Raw genomic sequence first — 15,741 nt, 5'->3', positions numbered from 1 at the left:
AGACGTCCATAGAAGCATTGGTTTAGCCTAGTCACTAGTAGGGATATAAACAAATTTCGGCACAAAATTGGCGAGAAATAAGCATTATATGCGTATGGTACATTTCTGGGATCTTCTATTTCAACTCATGAAACCAACATTTTACATGAGTTTATAATTTTGTGCAGTACATACATACATACATACATCTTGAAGAATATATGCTTCATGAGCGGAGTTCAACTGTCGTACCCAATCAGAACCCAAAATATAAGCTTGTTTTAATCCTGTGTTTGGGACAGTTTTAGGTTGTTGATTTGTCACCATCAATGAGCATTTCTCCTTTGCCAAGGTTATCCATCCACCTGTTAATTTCTCTACCATAAGTCACCTCCTCCAACATTGTTTTAGAGAATTTGGCAGTACGTTCAACTGGACTCAACTGCAGACCATGTGTAACCACGCCATCTCAGGACCTCCGCATTCGGCTTCTTCCCCTGTGGGATCATCTGAGACCAACCACCGTCACAGCTGATGAAACAGGAGTATTTCCTGTCTGTAATAAAGCCCTTTTTTGTAGGGAAAAACAAATTACTATTGGCTGGGCCTGGCTCCCAAGTGGGTGGGCCTATGACCTCCCAGGCCCACCCATGGCTGCGCCCCTGCTCAGTCATGTGAAATCCATAGATTAGGGGCTAATTCATTTATTTCAATTGACTGATTTCCTTACATGAACTGTAACTAAGTAAAATTGTTGTTGCGTTTATATGTTTGTATATACAGCGCATTGGGAAAGTATTCAGACCCCTTCACTTTTCCACATTGTTACTGTTACGGATACAGGTATCCTGTGTCTGTGTGTATCCTGTGTGTTTCTTTTCTCTCCTTCTCCCCTCACAGGTGAAAATCATTACTCCCCAATCAGTCAACAATCAACCCATCAATCAGAAGACACACCTCCTCCTGTTTCCTACCCTATCACAGTTCCTTCCCCATGGTTTAAAAACCCCATCATTTGTTTGTTCAAGAGCTCAATCTTTTTGTAATGCCATGTTGGTAGATCTCTGCTCTTGATAGATTTCAGTAGCTCAATCTTTGTAATGCCATGTTGGTAGATAGCTGTTCTTGGTAGATTTCAGGAGAGCTCAATCTCTTTGTAATGCCATGTTGGTAGATCTCTATTCTTTATAGATTTCAGTAGCTCAATCTCTTTGTAAATGCCATGTATGTAGATCTCTCTCTTTGCGTATTAACCTCTCTTTTGTTTGAGCACCTCCATATCACTTTGTCATCTCCTGTGAGTATTGTTTTTGCTTATGGTGTTTGCTGGTGGGAAAAGGGGAAACCAAGACAAGTCGCCCATGGGCATACACTACCCGTAGGTAAACTTTGTTAAAAACACTAGTTAGAACTGGGTGGACCACCCACTGTATTTTTGGTTAGTTAGTTAGCTGTTGTTGAAATAGGCTAGTCTAGCTTAGGGGTGTTTTTGCAGATTTGTTTCTTTCCTTGGGTCCAGCTCAGCCCCTTTTCCTGCTTCCCCCCATTACCGTGTGTTTATAAATAAACCCTGAGTTTGACGGTATTATTTCAGTTGTCCTGGTTATTACGTTCACACTTTTACTTTGTCACAATTATAATTTACATGAGTTATGTTACGCGTCTCACTACCATCCCCCCTAGACTGTCGGGCCAAAAAGGGATTCGTAACATAAGTGGGGGCTCATCCGGGATTTGTCTTTACTGACACCCATGCCGCTCATGTAGATTGTTGTAGTGGTATAGTTCAGTGTTGAACGTCATAGCTGAAGTAGCATTAGTGTTTGCTATTTTCGTTGGCTCTTGTGAAGTAGTGTAAGATGGCTACTTTTGATTTGAAGTCCTTTTTGGATAATCCTTCGTGGGAGGTTTTTGATAAATGTCGTAGAGTTGATTTAGTGACCTTGGCTGACCATTATTCGGTATCGATTCCGCAGAGTGTAGTTAAGGCGGAGGTTAAACAGCTAGTATTAAATGTATTGTTGGAAGAGCAGGTGCTTGTGTTACCGCTGCCTGAGCATACTAACCCTGTAGGGGATGTTGCTGCTCCTGTAAGCCCATTGGTGTCTGATAATGAGGGCGAGGCTAAAACACCAGCCACATTGTCCCATTTTGATCCACTCTCCCCACTGTCAAACGGTGATGCCAGAAGGGATGTCCGTTTAGCACAGTTCCAACTAGAGGTGGAAGAGAGAGCCCAAATTAGGCGAGAGACTCTCCAGTTGGAGATGTGTAAAATTGAGGCAGAAAGAGAACAACGGCAGATGATGTGTAAAATTGAGGCAGAAAGAGAACAGCGGCAGATGACGTTTAAAATGCGCCAGATGGAACTGGAGGCAGAGACAGCGAGGCTAGCCTTCGTTCCTACTGTGCCTGTTTGTGAGCCGTCCTCACCTGCTGTGTCCTCAAACACGTTTGACATTAGTAGGCAGATAGCCTTAGTACCTTTGTTCAGAGAGTCGGAGGTTGACTCCTATTTTTGTGTATTTGAGCGTATAGCCGTAGCATTGAAGTGGCCTGAAGAGGTATGGTGCCTATTACTTCAGTGTAAATTAACTGGTAAAGCCCAAGAGGTTTTGTCAGCGCTACCTCTGGAGGACAGTTTGAATTATGAAGTGGTCAAAGCTACTGTTCTTCGTGCCTATGAGCTTGTGCCTGAGGCATACCGACAGAGATTTAGGTCTCATAGAAAGTTTTCTAGTAAGACTTATGTGGAATTTGCTAGAGACAAGGGAAATCTGTTTGATAAATGGCATGCTGCTAGTAAGGTAACTGATTTCAACTCTCTCCGGGAGTTAATCTTGTTGGAAGAGTTTAAAAATTGCTTACCCGAACGCATTGTAGTTTACCTAAACGAACAGAAAGTATCCTCCCTGGCAGAAGCGTCTGTGTTGGCAGACGAGTTTGTGTTGACGCACAAGAGTGTGTTTTCGGCTCAAACTGAGAGTAGAACCACTGAGTTTCCTACCTTTAGCCCTAGTCGGCCCGCAGTAGTATATCAAGCACGCCAGAAGAATGAGCGTTCCTGTTTCTATTGTCATAAAGTGGGACATATGATTAATGATTGCTTCCTGCTTAAACGCAAACAAGGGATGCCTCTTCGTGCCAAGCCGCCAACAGGTGTTGGTCTAATTCGTACGGTTGTGAGGTCTGCAACAAAACAGGTGCCTCAGGGTAACTGTAGTTTGAAAGACCCAGTCCCCGACCGCAGTTATGAACCATTCATTTTCGAGGGGTTTGTGTCCCTAGAGAATGACGAAGCGTCTCAGCGTCCGGTTAAAATCCTTAGAGATACTGGTGCGGCGCAGTCGTTTATATTGTCTGATGTGTTGCCCTTATCTGACGATACATACTGTGGTTCCAGTGTGTTAGTGCAGGGTATTGAAATGGGTTTTGTCCCAGTGCCGTTGCACTTTGTGAAAGTACACTCTGAGTTAATCAGTGGAATATTCAGAGTGGGGGTACGTCCTATGTTGCCAGTGAAAGGTGTGACCTTTATACTGGGTAACGATATTGCCGGAGGAAAGGTAGTACCCGTATTGGAAGTATTGGATAAAAGTGACCACTCTCTCTCGAATGAGTTGGCACAGAGTTATCCACATGTGTTCCCCGCTTGTGCTGTCACTCGTGCTCAGGCACTACAAGAGGGTGACGTGATAGATTTGTCGAACACTGTTCTGTTCAAAGAGGATGATCAAGAGGATGGATTGTGTGATACCTCTGAGAAGCTGATCACCTCTGACAAACAGCCCAGGAAAGAATCAAAGAACGTTGAACTTATTGCTGATGCAATACAGTTACCAGTCACTCGTGAGCAGCTGATTGCTAACCAAAAGGTTGACGACAAACTTGCTAAATGTTTTTCTAGTGTTGTCTCATTGGAAGAAGTGAAGAAGAAGAACGTGGCTTACTTCATTGATGGTAATCTCCTCATGCGTAAATGGAAATCCCATGTTGACGCGGGTGGAGATTGGAATGCTGTTTACCAAATAGTGATTCCTACAGCCTTTCGACAAAATGTGTTATCGCTTGCTCATGATCACCAGTGGTCTGGTCATTTAGGAATTACAAAGACGTATGATCGGATCCTTCGACATTTCTTTTGGCCAGGTTTAAAACAAGATGTGGCTCAGTTCTGTCGGACATGCCACACCTGTCAGATAACAGGAAAACCAAATCAGGTTATTCCTCCTGCTCCTCTTTGTCCTATACCTGTCATAGGTGAACCATTTGAGCATGTGGTGGTTGATTGTGTCGGACCGTTACCGAAGACAAAATCGGGTAACCAGTTTTTGTTAACGATAATGTGTATGGCTACAAGATACCCCGAGGCTATTCCTCTGAGAAGGATTACAGCTCCGATAGTGAGTAAAGCCTTAATAAAATTCTTCACGACATTCGGGTTACCTAAGGTGGTACAAAGCGATCAAGGTACCAATTTCCTATCCAAGCTCTTCAAGCAGGTGTTGAAATCCTTATCAATTACGCACCGTGTATCAAGCGCCTATCACCCAGAGTCTCAGGGTGCGCTTGAAAGATGGCATCAGACACTGAAGTCTATGCTACGTAAATATTGTTTGGAATCTGAGAAAGATTGGGATGAGGGAGTTCCTCTAGTTTTGTTTGCTGCTCGTGAAACTGTGCAGGAGTCCCTAGGTTTCAGCCCGGCTGAACTAGTGTTTGGTCACACAGTAAGAGGACCAATGAAAGTCCTTAAAGAACAGTTCTTGTCCCAAGAGTTGTGTACCAGAGATGAGAATGTGTTGGACTATGTTAGTCGCTTTCGTGAGCGCCTACACCAAGCTTGTGCTCTTGCAAAGGAAGCTCTGTCTTCCTCACAGAGGAGCATGAAAAGACACTATGATAAAGAGGCTGTTTCTCGTCCACTACAGCCAGGTGACCAAGTACTGGTGTTATTACCTGTTCCAGGATCTTCACTGTCAGCTCGTTTCTCTGGTCCTTATTTAATTGAAAAGAAAATAAGTGAAACTGACTATGTGCTTCAAACTCCTGATAGAAAACGCCAATCTCGTGTGTGTCACATTAACATGTTGAAAGCATACCACACCCGACCCATCACACAGTTAGATAGTTCAAAAACAGAGGAAGGTACTGCTGTCTCCTCTGCTACTACTGCGATGATAGTGGACTGTCATATTGATGATGTTGATGGCTTGGAGTTGCGCAATACTCAGCAGCAGTGTGTTAGATTGCCCAACTCAGAAATGCTGCTGTCTATCCAGTCAGGTCTGGTTCATTTAACGGATGGACAGGCTAATGATATTGTGAGGCTACTACACAGTTTTCCATGTCTCTTTAATGACGTTCCTACTCGCACAAATGTGTTGGAACATGACATTAATGTTGGAAATGCTACACCTATCAAGCAACACCCATATCGTATCAACGCTTCCAAGAGGAAGATAATGAGGGATGAGGTGAGATATTTGTTGGAGAATGACCTGGCTAAGCCAAGTTCAAGCCCTTGGTTAAATCCATTGTATAATAAAGGATGTAATTCAAATCAATCAATCTACACACAATAGCCCATAATGAAGTGAAAACAGTTTAGACATTTTTTCAAATGTATTAAAAATAAAACACTGAAATAACCTAACTATTCAGACCCTTTGCTTTGAGACTCAAAATTGAGCTCAGGTGCTTCCTGTTTCCATTGATCATCCTTGCGATGTTTCTACAACTTGGGAGTCCACCTGTTCTAAATTCAATTGATTGGACATGGCTTGAAAAAGCACACACCTGCCTATATACGGTCCCACAGTGGACAGTGCATGTCAGAGTAAAAACCAAGCCATGAGGTCGAAGGAATTGTCCGTAGTGCTCAGAGAACGGATTGTGTCGAGGCACAGATCTGGGGAAGGGTACCAAAAACTTTCTGCAGTATTGAAGTTCCCCAAGAACACAGTGGCCTCCATCATTCTTAAAATGGAAGAAGTCTGTAACCACCACCACTCTTCCTAGAGCGGAGCAATCAGGAGAGAAGGGCCTTGATCAGGGAGGTGACCAAGAGCCTTATGGTTGCTCTGGAGTTCCTCTTTGGAGATGGGAGAACCTTCCAGAAGGACAACCATTTCTGCAGCACTCCACCAATCAGGCCTTTATGGTAGAGTGGCCAGACAGAAGCCACTCCTCAATAAAAAGGCACAAGATAAACGCCAAGCGGGCTTTCCTAAAAGGTAACTATAGGATTCTCATACCATGAGAAACAAGATTTTCTGGTCTGATGAAACCAAGATCAGATGTTATGCTTGGCATTCAGGTAGAAGAAGCCTGGCACCATCCCTACGGTGAAGCATGGTGGTGGCAGCATCATGCTGTGGGGAAGTTTTTCAGCGGCAGGGACTGGGAGATTAGTCAGGATTGAGGGTAAGATGAACGGAGCAAAGTACAGAAAGATCCTTGAAGTCCTGAGCGTTCTGTAGCAGATTATCCGACTGTGGCTAAGGTTCACCTTCCAACAAGACAACACAGGAGTGGCTTCAGGAAAAGTCTCAATGTCCTTGAGTGGCCCAGCAAGAGCACCGACTTCAACCCAATCAAACATCTCTGGAGAGACCTGAAAATAGCTGTGCTGCGATGCTCCCCATCCAACCTGGCAGAGCTTGAGAGGATCTGCAGAAAAGAACAGGAGAAACTCCCAAAAATAGATGTCTGCCAAGCTTGTAGCGTTATCCCAAGAAGACTTGAAGCACCTTTGGCAGCGTTTACAAAGTACTGAGTAAGGGGTCTGAATACTTATGTAAATATGTTTTTTATTTTATTTATTTTTTATAAACTAGCAACATTTTTTCTTTGTCGTCAGGGTATTGTGTGTAGATCACATCAAAATCGCAATATTGACATGTGCAATATCCACATCACAAGAGACTTATATCGCATGCAATATTCTGAAACATCTCAGCCACTTGTAACATTTGCTATAGTTTACTCAATTTTTTTTCTCCTCTTGCAGCTGCATCCCACACACACACCAAGTGCCTCCCATAGACATTAAAACCAGTAGTTGGTGATAGGAATAAGTGGATGACGTCAGCGCTATGGAAACTCCCGACAGCCCATTAAGCTGGAAAGTGCCTTAATTCTTAATGACACCCAAAAAAACAAAAAAAAATTAGGTGAAAGTGACCGTAACTAGCAAAGGATTATGGTCGATGTAGTCATTTTCATCCTGCCTGAGAGACACGTGCATGGGGGCACGAGCATCCTCGTAGCCTGCCGGCCCGTGATTGTCTGTCAGCACGTGGTCCTGTGTGACAACAAATGTAGTAGTCAGAATGGATCACTGTTTAATTAAAATATCTTGATTTGTAGCGAACTTTATAACAATTCACCATTGGGACTTGATCAAAATAAAACACATTTTAGAGCTCAAAAACAGGCACCTAAATTCTTCTGGTTTGGCCGTTCTGACGATCGTAATTGACATAGGCTTTCTAGGGCAGACCAGGGATTTTGGCACCGCTAGGTTGCTATGGAGTAGCCAACCAGCAGAGCTAAATGACTTCACGCGCCATACACTGGGGACCTTGAGCCGCCTCTGTCACTTAACTGGCACAGTTCCTCGTCCTCGCTGTTAGATTCACTATAAGTTTGCTTGCTGTTCTGTTTGGAACAATCGGTTGACTGCATTTGACCTAACTAGAGGTCGACCGATTAATTAAGGCCGATTTCAAGTTTGCATAACAATTGGTAATCGGCATTATTGGACCCCGATTATGGCCGATTACATTGCAATCCATGAGGAAACTGAGTGGCAGGCTGACCACCTGTTACGCGAGTGCAGCAAGGAGCCAAGGTATGTTGCTAGCTAGCATTAAACGTATCTTATAAAAAAAATTAAAAAATCAATCTTCACATAATCACTAGTTAACCTAGTAATATCATCAACCATATGTAGTTATCTAGCTTGTCCTGCATTGCATATAATCAATGCGGTGCCTGTTAATTTATCATTGAATCACAGTCTACTTCGCCAAACGGGGGATGATTTAACAAAAGCACATTTGCGAATAAAGCACAATCATTGCACAAATGTACCTAACCATAAACATCAATGCCTTTCTTAAAATCAATACACAAAAGTATATATATTTTTTAAACCTGCATGTTTAGTTAAAAGAAATTCATGAAGGCAAGATTAACTAGGGAAATTGTGTCACTTCTCTTGCATTTATTGCACGCAGTGTCAAGGTATATGCAACAGTTTGGGCTGACTGTCTTGTTGTGAACTAATTTTCCAGAATTATGACATAACATTGAAGTTTGTGCAATGTAACAGCATATATTTAGACTTAGGGTTGCCACCCGTTCAATAAAATATGGAACAGTTCTGTATTTCACTGAAAGAATAAATGTTTTGATTTCGGAATTAGTTTCTTGGTTTGACCATATTAATGACCAAAGGCTCGTATTTCTGTGTTTATTATATTAGAATTAAGTCTATGATTCGATATTTGATAGAGCAGACTGACTGAGCGGTGGTAGGCAGCAGCAAGCTCGTAAGCATTCAAACTTTACTGTGTTTGCCAGCAGCTCTTAGCAATGCTTGACTCACAGCGCTGTTTATGACTTCGAGCCTATCAACTCTTGAGATTAGGCGGACAATACTAAAGTGCCTATTAGAACATCCAATAGCCAAAAGGTATATGAAATACAAATGGTAGAGAGAGAAATAGTCGACGAGTCATAATTCCAATAATAATGACAACCTAAAACTTCTTAACTGGGAATATTGAAGAACTGGGAACATTGAACCACCAGCTTTCATATGTTCTGAGCAAGGAACTTAAACGTTAGCTTTTTTTTGTTGTTTTTATTTATTTATTTTTTACGTGGCACATATTGCACTTTTACCTTCTTCTCCAACACTGTGTTTTTGCATTATTTAAACCAAATTGAGCATGTTCCATTATTTATTTATTATTATTGAGACTAAATAGATTTTATTTATGTATTATATTAAGTTAAAATAGGTGTGCATTGTTCATTCAGTATTGTTGTAATTGTCATTATTACAAATAAATAAAATGTATATATAAAAATGTAAAAAATATTTTAAGAAAATCTGCTTTTTTTGGTCCTCCAATAAATCGGTATCGGCGTTGACAAATCATAAATCGGTCATCCTCTATTCTAAAACAAACGATTCTGCTTTCCACTCGGCTTCTTAATATAAAAGTCATTTTATTTCTAGGATTCCAAAAGTTATACCAAGAGTTATGACCTTCGTCAAATCACAATATTTGGTAAAGAACTACATTAAAAAAATGTAAATCACTATTCGATTTCTACCATATCGTGCAGCCCTAATACACATCATTAAAGTCTAAAATGAATGTAGCAACTGTAAGAAATGCTACCCTTGTAGATTCCATCTGTGCGGAGTTGTGAGAAGAATGACTAAGTCCCTAAGAGTGTCCCTACATAGCAGCTGTGGTGCTAGTTGTTTGGTATTAAAATAGTCTCAAGTAGTCGGCAACAAGAAAAACATGACATTGGATGCAAAGCTGGTACATTTCAAATGAATCAGACACACAAGAAGTTTCCTTCCCATCTAGCTGGATACACATGGTGAACTTGTTATGAGTAGTTAGCAGATGAGGCGGGGCTGGTATGTCTACACATGGTGAACTTGTTATGAGTAGTTAGCAGATGAGGCGGGGCTGGTATGTCTATACATGGTGAACTTGTTATGAGTAGTTAGCAGATGAGGCGGGGCTGGTATGTCTACACATGGTGAACTTGTTATGAGTAGTTAGCAGATGAGGCGGGGCTGGTATGTCTACACATGGTTCCCAGCAAGCTTTGGCCATTCATTTTATTTTACACACACATTAAAACACAGTCTTGGGAAGTGCAATTAAAACCTCACAAATCACCCAGAAAAACAGTTACATTCCTCAACAAATAAGTCCCCAATACAAGGATGCCATTGTCATCTTTATATTCAACCTGCCAAAATCCAACGGTTGCAGGCTACCAACACTGAGCAAAACCAGGCATGAGTCACCCAACGCCCCCAATAACTCTGCCTTTTTACTCCATTAAGATACATGCAGGAGATAAAGCCCTCGAGGGCTCAATTGAAGATAAGAGAAGCATGACTGTGTGTATGTCCCACTGTAAAGCAATGTGAGAGTTGCTCGTTCACAATAGAGGGGATTGATTTGAGACCTTGATGCAGCCTAACACAGTAAACTGGGCTTGGGTGTTTTAGAATGCAATTGTCCCCACAAATGTAAAGGACTGCCCAATTCAATGTTACCCTAGCTACATTAACATTAGTAGCTGCAAGTTGCTTTAGATAAGAGCGTCTGCTAAATTACTAAAATGTACATTTAATAAACAGTTAAATGGATGAGATCGGCACATCATTTGCAGTTTAGGTCCCATTCAGTGCAGAAAAGGCAGGCCCGAAGATCTCACTTCTCGAGTGTATATGTGTATATTCAAATGGATGATTACAGGGGAATGTAGTTAAGACAGTTTATTGTGTAGGCAAAATTAGAGGCGCCATTACAATTGCCATCTATACATCATATGACAACAACACATTGCTGTTAATGATGACTCAGAAGAATATGCAGCAGCTGGCTGGTTATTAACCAATCATTTCATTCAAAAATAGGCTGAGGAGTGCAAGAGTGGGTGGTGCAGAAAGCATGTTTACTGGTGGTGTTTCTGTTCACATCACACACGGCAGTAATCAATGCTGACCTGTCTAATTAGTGAGTGTGAACTGTCAGCCACTAAATCACCCATCGATTGATAGCCCCCTGTTTAGGCTAAATATATTTCCAAACAACCCTGATGAATTTAACTTTGATTTAAGGATTATCATTGTAAGTATTAAACAACGTATTGTTAACTACAGTCATTGTAGTTACATAGTAAACAATAGCCATATGGTTATTTTGTTAAACAGCTAGCCTTATTTCGAAGTAACCTGCCTAACCATAACCTCAATGAATTGTGACACAAGTTTGACAGGTGCCCCGCTGCTTGACAGCAGAGAGCATTCACACCCTGCTGGCTTGCCTGACCAACTTCCTTGATCAAACTAAACATGGCATTCCTATCTAGCTTTGAGACCACTCATGCACAAATAAATCACACTTAATAATTCGATATTTATAGACAGGGATCTGCTTACCCTTGAGACAGTGAGATCTGTCATAAGCTGATCGAAGGCCAGCGTCTCCTCTGCTTGTTTCTGGTTGTGCAGCGCTATCTTTTCGCTGAACTTCCTGGGGTTTGAGCCACCCGAGCCCGGGGATCCGGACATGGTGTGGGCCGCACAGTTTCAAAATTGTACTTAAAAAATGTAAAGAGAGTGCTTGGGGCACAAATATAGAGTGTGGTTTTGATTGTCAGTCCACTTTTAGCGAATCCATCAGTGCTGCTTCAAATCGTCGCGTTGGCAAATTTTCGGTGCTAGCTAACGTTAGCTTGATAGCCACATAAGTTAACAATAGTGAACAGTTCAGCTGACAAGTGTTTGTAAACAAATTCCAAAATATGTGTTTACGGTGCCAGCAGGTAACGCTTACCGAAGTTATTGAGTTCTATACATCCCAACGTATTGTCAATACATGGGAAAATATTTACATTTGTAAATAGTTAGCTAAACTAATAAGCCAACAACTTGTTTGAAACTCAATCAGTAGCTAGTTATGTTAACTAGCTAGCGTGAGAGAGTGCCAGTGCTAGCTAGCTACCTGTCACTTCCATTTTCTTCATTAACAATTTAGCTTAAAATAGTAACGTTATTTGAGGACGTATCCAGCAATGCATTGTCAATTGAGGCAACACGCGTAGCTAAATAACAAATAATAAGTACTTCAACCTCTTCAAAGCTATCAAAACTGTCATTTTATGCAGTGTATAAAAATGTTCGATAAAAATTACAGCTACGCAGCAAGCTCGTACAGTAGCTACCGCGTAACGCGACACGAACAGCAGAAGAGAAGCGCAACTTACGTTGGCTGAAGATTTGTAAACTAAAACAATATTTGCTAACGTTGCCCAAATATAGTTGTTAGCAATGTTTTCATTAGCGAATACTTTCCCTTGTGGAGAAGATTTCGAAATGTAATTTCAACAAGTGTCGGAAAGATCTTGCAGTAGCAGCGCGAGCGTTATCCAAATCAGCATGTAACATAATCCACTCTCTCGATCTCAAAAACATTGCTTTCGATTCTGGTCCTCTGATTAGGCAGGCAGGTCGACTGTAACAGCTACAACTATTTTTTACAGGCTATATTTAGTTAGCATGTAAACATTCAAATCCATGCGGTAAAGTCGAGCTTCTTCTCGTCTTATCTCCTGTTGCATATCGCTCCATAGTTTTGTCGGCTCTCGTTGGTGAGATCCCTTTCCCACTGATCCTGCCATATATAAATAAATAAAAATGCTTGAAACTGTAAAACAACCTTACCGGTTATGTCCACAGGAGGACAATGAAGAACTCTATAAAGGGGATGTGTACCTGGCCGCATTATCCAACTGAATATTGTAGCATAGAAACACTTCAACGGAATACTTTTCACTGCAGCCAATAACAAGTTTCCATCCAGTTTTTATGCGAGTTAAGTCATACAGTATAAATACAAAGTCAAGACAGCTGTGATAGAAACAGAGGTTTTGGTACAATTTTATAAAAGCCAACAGATAAATTGTTTGTTCGACATGGTGGGATCTTTTTGTTTCGATAAAATAAATGATGCAAGAAATGTCGGTCAAGCACCTTTATGTGCAAATATTGATATAATAACCGTCATATTGAAGTAAACTTGGATATGGTGTGAGGTCCTCCCACTACGACTCAGGAAACCATGTAGTTGATTCGACTACAGATGAAATAAGTTATGAACTTCACAGCATGGTGAAAGTGCACAATGATGAGCTTGATGCTTCTTTCCACTAAATATCGAGGGTCTAATTCTGGAGACATGATGATCGATGCTTAACTGCCATTTGACAAATACAAATATTCTTGCTCTTATCCATAATCTTATCATGTAGACTAGCCTACCCGCAATGTAACAGTGAGCTGTTGGCTTTAGCACATGTGCCAAGAGCACAGTTTTTGTGACAAAACTAATGGTAGAGTTGAAAATGGACTGGAAAACGCAATGAACTTGATTTTTATTCAGGACATGAAAACTTAAGCGAAAAAGTGCATGTGTGCACTACGTCATCACACTGATTTTTATCCACAAGGCGCCAGATTTTCTTTATGCAGATTTTTTAAATATTTGTATGAAAATCTGGCATCAATTGGATGGAAACCTAGTTCATTGTAGAGATGGTTGGCAAACTGAGATTTGACACTAGGGATCACTTGATACACTGAAATATGACTGTAACCACTTCTGAATATAGCCTAGGAATTCAAACATAGCCTTTGTCTGAAAAAAAAGTGTTTTTGCTTCATTTTGTGCATCATTTAATCATAGCATCCACTAAGATAAGAAACTGCATATTACATAATTTTCTGTATTTGAAACCATGGGGAACATGTTGCTATTTCTGTTCGTGTTTTGCTTGGGACACCTAGGCCAGTATTTAATCAGATCGGCCTGTCAACAATGGGCCTTTTAAAAGTAATGTTACCATGTTCACATTCTAGGTAAACGCTGCAGATATTTGTCTCAATTGGAAATCGCCTTTAAATAATAATACAAATTAGATGGGTGCTTATATTTGTCCTACTTCCGGCCTAGCCTTTATCATACGGTTGTTCAGCCTCATTATTTAGTCAACTGAATGGTAATTGACCTGGATACAAATGTCTAAATAAATGAAGGAAACATTTAAGTGCTCATAACAATCGTAAATATGTATTTTACCACAGTGGCACACACGTGAAAGTAAATTAGCTTGATTTATTCAGGTTCTTAAATTGTACTTTTCATTCTCAAACCTATCCAATCATCCATGGACATACAGAACTAGAACCTGCTGGCTAGTGTCCACATGGAGAAAAAAATATTGTATACAAAATATTACATTTGTACAATGCAAATGAAATTATACTGACATTCTGCAAAACAATCCATTTGAACTAATAGGACCAGTTTCCCAGACACAGATTAGGTTCATCCTGAATCTCTATTGAACATCTATTTCAGTCCAGGACTAGGCTGGAGCTGGATCTGGTTTTGGGAAACCTTCCCTTCAAGTTCATTTACTATTCAGAAAGTGTGCATAATAACCAATGTGTATTTAACAATTTATAAATATTAAAATGTATAATCATGTGTAAGCATTCTTAGCATTTAATCATTTAAAAATCTTAATGTTTTAAAGTGTCACCATTTTTTATACGTCACTGGTAATATGTATCTCACGAAACATGGCATTATTAAAGCTTTATTCTTTAAAACATGTAGAACATTCTATGGACTACGGGCGAAAGAGCTTAGGCTCCTAGATAACTATATCCTGGTTAGTGTACATTAACTTCAATACAAGGGTACACTGGTTAAAAAACAAACATTTCAAAACTATTCTGACAGGGCAGTACTGTAGATCACGCTTTCCAGTCTTCTGAAATGGAGCAGATTGTCATAAGGATTCTGTGCCGAGACGGTTTGTTTAGTGTACAGTGAGTGACATCTACTGGAACCTAAAGCGTATCTCTCGTCATTGTTATATAATACCTCACTCTAGACTGACTGTATGAACGGTCTCCTTCAGTGGTGAACGGAGTTAAATCAACTGAAGTCACCGTATTTTCAATTAATAGTGAATGTGTGACTAAAGAACTATGAAATGTGATTTGCTCTGACAACTATGCTCCTTAAAAGGAAAATAAAAGAAAGTAACCTTAACTATACTTGGAGGACTGACAAAGAACAAATAATGACAGTTTTCTTTTATACATTTATTCAACACAAAGCATAACACATATTTTCTACATTGATTGTTCAGTCTACTCTTGAAAGGCTATTTCCTATGCCAATAGTGGATTTGCAAGTTCCTTAAAGTTATACTGTATGACAAAATTGCTTGCGATGTCATCAACATGCAACTGTTGAATTGCGTTTCAAATAACCGGAAAACAAGCGCCTGACAGACAAATCCATATCTTATACCTTTGACAGTCTTACAGTAACATAGTAACACAAAACGCAACAAGCACTCTGGATCCTGACGAGGATACACTTGGAGCATCCAGCAGGCTTCCGGGGGACTTTTCCTTGGCGAATAAGGCACATACCGTACGGTGAATATTCCATCTCAATAAGGCACATAATGAATACATATACTTAAAGTAGTGCGGAAGAGGGGGAAACCGAGCTAAGACAGCATAGAGCCAAGGCCCTCTGTTAGATGTTCTGTTCTCAACAGTGTCTGTAGCCCCCTCTCCTTCTCTTTCCATCCATCTCCCCGTCTCATCCATCTATTTCCCGTAAAACTTCTTGTTGAGCAGGAAGATGAGCAGGTTGACATTGATGGTGGCCCTGTCGAAGAGCTTCATCACAGCCACACCCTCATACTGCAGCTGCAGGAGGTCCTGGGAGAGAGAAGAGAAGGGAGAGTAAGAGATGAGTAAGAGAGATGAGATGGAGAGGAAGGGAGAGCACGAGAGGCAGGAAGAGGGAGAGGAGCAGAGAAAGGGGAGAGCGAGGGAGATGAGGAGAAATGGAGAAGGAATCATTTGAAAAAGTATTTTTAAAAAGACAGAAATATCAACCA

The 15,741-nt window shown here is 40.7% G+C and overlaps 2 protein-coding genes across 4 annotated transcripts in view; both read right to left on the bottom strand.

Moving 5' to 3' along the window:
• The window catches only part of LOC139385147 (CREB regulated transcription coactivator 3), an 85,849-nt gene extending 73,400 nt beyond the window's left edge, over positions 1–12,449 (bottom strand). For 2 of the 3 annotated variants that reach the window (XM_071130227.1, XM_071130229.1), the window contains exon 1: positions 11,192–12,449. In XM_071130227.1, coding sequence (XP_070986328.1) covers positions 11,192–11,323 — 132 coding nt within the window. In that variant the 5' untranslated portion in view covers positions 11,324–12,449. The remainder of the gene's footprint in view (positions 1–11,191) is intronic. The other variant, XM_071130228.1, reaches the window with a different exon arrangement.
• Positions 12,450–14,911: 2,462 nt separating this feature from the next.
• Positions 14,912–15,741, bottom strand: part of LOC139385062 (IQ motif containing GTPase activating protein 1) — a 67,871-nt gene continuing 67,041 nt past the window's right edge. The window contains exon 37 of the mRNA XM_071130110.1: positions 14,912–15,559. Coding sequence (XP_070986211.1) covers positions 15,446–15,559 — 114 coding nt within the window. The 3' untranslated portion in view covers positions 14,912–15,445. The remainder of the gene's footprint in view (positions 15,560–15,741) is intronic.

The sequence above is a fragment of the Oncorhynchus clarkii genome, chromosome 26, assembly GCF_045791955.1.
Source record: "Oncorhynchus clarkii lewisi isolate Uvic-CL-2024 chromosome 26, UVic_Ocla_1.0, whole genome shotgun sequence".
Lineage (NCBI taxonomy): Eukaryota > Metazoa > Chordata > Actinopteri > Salmoniformes > Salmonidae > Oncorhynchus > Oncorhynchus clarkii.
The sequence above is the reverse complement of the archived record's forward strand: the minus strand, read 5'-3'. Positions and strand labels throughout refer to the sequence as shown.